General features: G+C 68.6%; 1 protein-coding gene across 1 annotated transcript; it reads left to right on the plus strand.

Annotated features, from left to right (window-relative positions):
* The first annotated feature begins 809 nt into the window (after window positions 1–809).
* SLC39A5 (solute carrier family 39 member 5) lies at window positions 810–4,568 on the plus strand. Its single transcript, XM_068663533.1, has 10 exons — window positions 810–1,278; window positions 1,370–1,544; window positions 1,646–1,820; window positions 2,229–2,398; window positions 2,483–2,623; window positions 2,706–2,766; window positions 2,843–3,031; window positions 3,489–3,569; window positions 3,647–3,837; window positions 3,917–4,568. The coding sequence occupies exons 1-10, from the start codon at window positions 914–916 to the stop codon at window positions 4,055–4,057; spliced, it is 1,689 nt and encodes a 562-aa protein (XP_068519634.1). The 5' UTR covers window positions 810–913; the 3' UTR covers window positions 4,058–4,568.
* Window positions 4,569–6,726: the final 2,158 nt, after the last annotated feature.

Consider the following 6,726-nt stretch of genomic DNA (forward strand, 5'->3'; position numbering starts at 1 on the left):
GGGTTTCCTGCCCCCATGGCATCCGTGAGTCCTGGCTGGAAGGGGCGGATGAGCCCCATGGCCCCCCCCCACCACGTGCCGCCCCCCCGTGTCCCCATCCCTGCGCCGTGGTTCCCCCCTTCCCAAATTGTCCCTCGGGGGGCTGGGGGGCGGGGGGGGGCTCCTCCCTGGCAGCAGGGTGGGAGCTGGGCAGGGGGCAGAGCCATGTGGGGGGTGCTGGTGGGGACACAGGTGGGTTGTTGTTTTTTTGGGGGGGGGGCACGTGCCCTGCTGGGGGGGCGGCCGGGCTCCCCCCGCCGTTATCGCCCCGCGCGGTGAAACATTAACCCCCGGCACAAACCTGCCCCGTTGCAAAACCTCCCTCAAGGACAAGTGGCACCGGGTGGCCCCCCCCCCCAGCGCCGTCACCCCCATCCCGGGGTGCCTGTCCCCATGGTGGGGGGGGTGTGCACAGGGCTGGCAGCTCGCTGCCCCCCCCCAAAAATCCCCCCATCCCATGGCCCTGGGTCCCGTGCGGGGACACGTGGCCCCGAGCCGTGCCCCCGGTGCTTCCCAGCTGCCCCCCCGGGCGGGCAGAGGGCGCGGAGGTGGGGTCTGGGGGGGGGTCAAACTGAGCCCTGAGAACACGGGGGGAGCCCCCCAGGGGGTTGGGGCCGCAGGGCTGGGTGCTGCCTGTCCTGGGGCTGGTGGCAGCATCGTGTGTGTGTGGGGGGGGATTTGGGGGCGCATCTCCCCGGAGCATCGCGGGCACCGCATCCCCGTGGCGCAGCGCCCCCATTCCAGCCCTGTCCCCCCCCAGGACCCCCCAGGACCCCCCAGGACCCCCCCAGGACCCCCCAGGACCTCCCAGGACCCCCCAGGACCCAGCCCCGCCGCCTCCTGCCCCGTCCCCGTCCCCGTCCCCCCATCCCCAATGGGCCCCGGCCGGGTGCTGCTGTGCTGCCTGTGGCTGCTGGCGCTCCGGGGGGGCCGGGGGGAGCCTTGGCCGTCGGCGCTGCCCGAGGCGGACACGGACACGGCGCAGGAGGCCGGGTACTACCTGCAGCAGCTGTTCCGGCTCTACGGCACCAACGGCACCCTGCCCTCCAGCGGGTTGGCGCGGCTGCTGGGCAGCCTGGGGCTGGGCCGCGTGCAGGTGGTGCAGATCCAGCACGAGGAGCTGGGCCACGGCCACGTCAGCCACCTCGACCTGCTGGAGGTGCAGGAGGAGAAGCATCGGCACCGCCACCCCGCCTGGGAGCACGGCGGTGGCACCGTGACCGGGGGGCACCCACCCAGGTACCCCCCCCGCCCAACATTCGCCCCCTTCATCCCCATCCCCGTCGCTCCTCTTCGCACCCGGGGCTCACCCCCTGCCCGCTCCCCGCAGCCCCGAGCCCCCCCGCACGGAGCCGCCGCCTGCCGCCAAGCCCCCCCCCAGCCCCGGGGGTGTCCCTGGGGGCGGCGGGGGCCCCGGCCCACCCCGGTGGGAGCAGCCCGGCCTCAGCCTGCTGGGGAGGGTGCTGGGCCTGGACCACTCCGGCTACGACCACCCGCACGATGACGTGAGTGGGGCTGGGGGCTGCTCCCCGAGATACTTCTTTCCCCCCCCCTCCTTAGCCGCTCACCGCTGGGTTCTGCATCCCCCCCCCCCCCAACCCCGCAGTGCCTCAACGTGACCCAGCTGCTGGTGAATTTTGGGCTGGCCTCGGTGTCGCAGCTGACGCCCGAGCAGTTCACGCTGCTGTGCCCGGCCCTGCTCTACCAGATCGACAGCCGCGTCTGCATCCAGCACCGCGACGAGGTGACGCTGCCTCCCCCGGGGGGGGGCCTGTGGCCAGGTAACCCCAACCCCTCCCTGCCCCCCCCCCCAGCCCTGCGTTGTCCATCCCCTGGTTCCCCCCTCCTGCATCCCCAGCCCTGGCTCCCCCTGACCTCTGCTCCCCCCATCCCCTGGTCCCCATCCCCTGGTCCCCATCCCCTGGTCCCCATCCTCGTCCCGGTCCCTATCCCCACCCCATCCCCTGGCCCCCATCCCCATCCCCATCCCCATTCCCTGCAGCCCCCTCCCTGCATCCCCAGCCGCCTCCCCTCCTACCCCCACCCCCCCATTTTCCCATTACACATTCCCAGTCCTGGGCTCCCCACCCCTGCACCCCCCAGGGTCCCCCCCGACCCTGCATCCCCCCGTCCCCACGTCCCCATGCCCACGCCGTGGCCGTGCCCGTCTCCCCCCCCCCTTCCTGCAGCGCTGGGCTGGGGGCTGCTGGCCGTCACCTTCGTCAGCCTGCCGTCCGCCCTGGCCATCGGCTTCGTCCCGCTGCTGAGCCGCGGCTTCTTCCGCTCGCTGCTGGCCTTCCTGGTGGCGCTGGCCGTGGGCACGCTCTGCGGGGACGCCCTGCTCCACCTCTGGCCCCACGTAGGTACCCCCCCGGGGTGGCACGGGGCCGCGGGCCGGGGCGTGCGGGTACCCTGAGCACGGTCCCCCCCTCCCCGTGTCCAGGCCCAGGGGCGGCACCAGGAGACGCCAGGGGAGCCGTGGGCCGCGGCGGTGCTGCAGGGGCTGGCGGTGCTGGGGGGCATTTACCTGCTCTTCGTGGTGGAGCTCCTCCTGGGGATGCTGCGGCGCGGCCGCGAGGCCACGGTGAGAGCCACGGGGGCCGAGAAGGGCAGGGGGCTGCAGCCACGGCCCGGCTTCGCTCCCGACACCTCCGCTCTTCCCCCAGCGACGCCCCCCCGGAGACGTCCCCGACGCGGCCACCGGGGTCCTGGCCCCGTCTCGCGGCGGTAAGGACCCCCCCTCACCCTCCGCAGCACCCAGGGACCTGGTCCCCGCACCCACCCCGTGCTTCTCCCACCGCAGGGGCTGAGCTGCGATGCCTCACGGCCCCCGACCCCGAGCTGGAGCCCAAACCCCACGGCCCCCCCCACGGACACTCCCACGGACACTCCCACGGCCCCGCGCTGCCCCCCAGCCCCAGGGCCACTGACCTGGTGTGGATGGTGGTGCTGGGGGACGGCATCCACAACCTGACGGATGGGCTGGCCATCGGTGAGCGGCACGGGGACAAATGGGGCTGCTGGAGCACCAGGGTGTGGGCGCACGGGGATGGGGGTGCACAAGGACATGGGGTGCACGGGGACAGGGGTGCATGGGGACGGATGCATGGGGACAGGGATGCGTGGGGACAGGTGCACGGGGACATGGGGCTGCACAGGGACGGGGATACACAGGGATATGGGGTGCACAGGGACAGGAGGACATGGGGTACACAGGGACATAGGGTGCACAAGGATGGGTGCACAGGGACAGGGTGCACAGGGACAGGGATGCACAGGGACATGGGGTGCATGGGGACAGATGCTTGGGGACAGGTGCACGGGGACATGGGGTGCACAGGGACAGGGGTGCATGGAGATGGGGTGCATGGGGCCAGGGGTGCACAGGAAAAGGAGGACGGGGGGGCACAGGGACACAGGACGCATGGGGACGTGCTCTCTTCCCGCAGGTGCTTCCTTCTCCCACAGCCTCTCCAGCGGCCTCAGCACGGCGCTGGCCGTGCTCTGCCACGAGCTGCCCCACGAGCTGGGTAAGTGCCTGCCCCCCGGCCCCCAGCACCCCCTCCCCGGCTCCCCAGCCCTGCCACCCACCCTCCTCGTGCCGCAGGCGACCTGGCGGTGCTGCTGCGGGCGGGGATGGCACCGCGCACCCTCCTGCTCCTCAACCTGCTCTCGGCCCTGCTCTCCTGCCTGGGGGCGGCGGCGGGGGCGGCCGTGGGGCAGAGCGCGGCGCACCTCACCCCATGGATCCTCACCGGCACCGCCGGCACCTTCCTCTACGTGGCCCTGGCCGACATGGTGAGGGGGCAGCCGGGGAGGGGGGCAGCGGGGCCAGGCCACGTCCCAGCCCCGCTGAGCCCCCCCGCTCTGCCCCCAGCTCCCCGAGGTGCTGCGGGGTCCTGGCGAGGGCACCTGGGGCCACTTCGTCCTGCAGAACGCGGGGTTCCTGCTGGGCAGCGGCATCATGCTGGGCATCGCCCTGGCCGAGGGCCACGTCAGTGCCTGGTTACAGCCCTGACCGGGGGGGGGGGGTTTGGCCCCGCTCGCCCCCACCCCGCCAACTGGAGAAGCGCGGCCGTGCTGGTGGGACCCCGAAACGCACCCCCGGGACTGGACTTTCTCCCCTCCACATGAGACCGACGGTGGCGTCCCCCAGCCTGGAAGTTTGCAAAGCCGAAACGCCTGGAAGCTGACCTGGGGGGGTCTCCAGGCACGGTGCTGCCGGCCCCCAGCCCCTCAGACCCACCGGGAGGAGATGGGGGGGGCTCAGCCCTGCCCCACAGCCCCTCCTGGGGACTGGGGTGCCCAGTGTGGGGCAGCCCCGAGGTGCTTGGCCCCCGGCTGTGGGGCCGAGGCCGAGCACGTTCCCCCCCCCCGAGCTCCCTGGCCCAGCCCATAGCGGAGGAAGGAAGACAGGAGCGGGGGAATAGAAGCAATAGCATTTTAATAAACATAATTGATTCAAAGCCACAATATGAATAACAGGACTTGGTCGCAGCTTACATTGTATAAAATAGATCAAGTCTGAATGCTTTTTTCTTTTTCTTTTATTTTTTTTTCCTTTTTTTTTAATTTTTTTTAATTTCTTTTTAGTTCTTTCCCCCCCCCACCCACTCCCTCCCTCCCCAAAGGTGATGCAGGATTTCTGAAAATACAAGTATGGAACATCCGAGACAAAAGTAACCGCTCACTAGGCTCACGCGTGGGTAAGGACGAGGCCGACAGGATAGCGTCTGCGCTGCGGGGACGGATGGCTTGGGCTGATTTCCTCGATCTCCCACCTATCCTCTAATGATCCCTAGAACCACGGGGCAGGGAGGGGGGGGGGGTTGAACGGCTTCGTGTTTCCCTTGCACGAGTAGAAGGGATTTTGCTTGCTCGCTCTGATTTCCTCTGCCCAGAGGCAAGTGCTTCGTTTCTCAGGACTGATTTCGGGGCTCTCTGGGGCGCCTGCTCTCAGGACAAGGGCGAGCAGCCAGCAAGCTCCAGGGGACATGGCTCAGAGTTTGCCCACCAAGGCACCCGGCACCTCGAGGCCACCGTGACAGCCCCGGGGGGATTTCATACTTTTTTTTTTTTTTTATTATTATTATTATTATTATTTTTGTCTATTTTTAAATTGCACATCAAAACTCTACCCTACTTGCGGCGGGTCTCTGCGGGGCGGGCGCGCGGGGCCACATCTGGGAGCAGAGCCGGTCCCACCGCCTGCCCGGCCCCGCCAGGCAACGCGTTTGTGCTTTAAACCAGTGGTTGAAGGAAGAAGCACCTACAGAGGGAGGGGAGAAGCCTGGACCCTGGAGGGCACCGGGAACGTCCCTCGCCTCTCCCTCCCTGCCCAAGTCACAAAGGCATCCACGTTATGGGTCCCCAGCAAGAATGACCGCCAACGGAGGCCCCGCTGCTGACGAACAGCAGCACGGCTGCACGCTGGTTTTTGCTCAGCAGGTTCCACATTTCAGTGCACTGGAGGGGAAAAAAAAAGCCGGGGAGTTAAAGTAAAAAGTACCTTCCGAGGAGATGGAGCAGCTGCTACAAGCGAGGCGCACGCAGCGCCGGGCTGGGGCAGGCGATTTGCCCGGCGTGGACGCGGGCAGCGCCCGCCCTCGCTCGGCGCCTTCCCGGCTGCGGGGCCCAGAGCAAGAAAGCGATTCTGCAGGTGTGCGCCCCAGCCCGCTTATTGCAAGAGGTAGGTGTGAACAGTGCAGAAAGACACAAATTCAAACAGCTCGGCGTTCCCTAAAACCACCTCGCAAACGTGCCTGGAGAGACTTTGCCCGCCCCGCGCTGCCTCTTCCCGCTGCAGCCCAAGCCGGGCGCACTGTGCCGGTGCTGGGACGCGGCCAGGAGCCAGTGGGGGGGACACGGGAGCGCCCCCCACCAGGCTCGTCTCGCTCCGGGGCATCTGTAAAGTGCGGGTGCCCCTGGGCACGCAGAACAGCCAGGCCCCTTCCCTGGGAACAACACCTGAAGGTCTCCAAAGCAGCCCCAAAAACAGCGCCGGGGGCTGTGCGTGGGGGGCAGCCCCCGGCCGACCAGACCGCGCGGTCACACCGGTGCCACAGCGCACGCCCAGCCCCGGCCCTGCTCACCCCGCAGGCAGAATTCAGCCCCTGCCCAGGGCTCTATTGCTTTGGAGACGTCTGGGGAGCGGCACCGCCGAGCGCCCGCTCCCCCTGTTTGGCACAGCCGCAGCCCGGCAGGGAGATGCTGAGCGAGCCCAGCTCGCCCAAGACCTCCCCATGCCACCGCGGTCACCCTGGACGAGCCAAGGGCAGAGGAGCCACACACCAGGGTGTTGCAGCAGCCAAGGTGCTGCAGCTGCAGGTCCCCAAAATGTGCCCGGAGGGATGGCCGCGTGGCACAGCCCGGGGGGGCCGCGAGGCTCTGCTGGCTGCAGCGGGGGGCGAGGGCTCCAGCTCTTCCCTTACGCAGGACGGATGAGAAATGAAGCAAATCTTTCTAAACTCCCTTCCATGTACGTTGAGGAGAAAAACTAAAGGGGAAAACTGACCGGATGCCTTTAAAAGGCTTCTGAAAGGGGTCTCGGAGGACTCACAGATCTGAAACGCTACGAGAGCCCCTGGTGAGACCCGCGGATCCACGCACCCAACATCCCCCGGCCAGGCTGGGCAGCGCCAGGGCCAGGAGCCCTCTCAGCAGCAGCACCAGATCCTCCCTGCTCAC

This window comes from Anas acuta, chromosome 29, assembly GCF_963932015.1.
Source record: "Anas acuta chromosome 29, bAnaAcu1.1, whole genome shotgun sequence".
NCBI lineage: Eukaryota > Metazoa > Chordata > Aves > Anseriformes > Anatidae > Anas > Anas acuta.

What these genes read in the sequence shown, in the direction of transcription:
- SLC39A5 (XM_068663533.1), top strand. Translation starts at nt 914, where the DNA reads ATGGGCCCCGGCCGGGTGCTGCTGTGCTGCCTGTGGCTGCTGGCGCTC. An exon ending in ACCGGGGGGCACCCACCCAG is followed by an intron (nt 1,279 to 1,369) that starts GTACCCCCCCCG and finishes CGCTCCCCGCAG; the next exon opens with CCCCGAGCCCCCCCGCACGG. An exon ending in ACGTGGCCCTGGCCGACATG is followed by an intron (nt 3,838 to 3,916) that starts GTGAGGGGGCAG and finishes CTCTGCCCCCAG; the next exon opens with CTCCCCGAGGTGCTGCGGGG.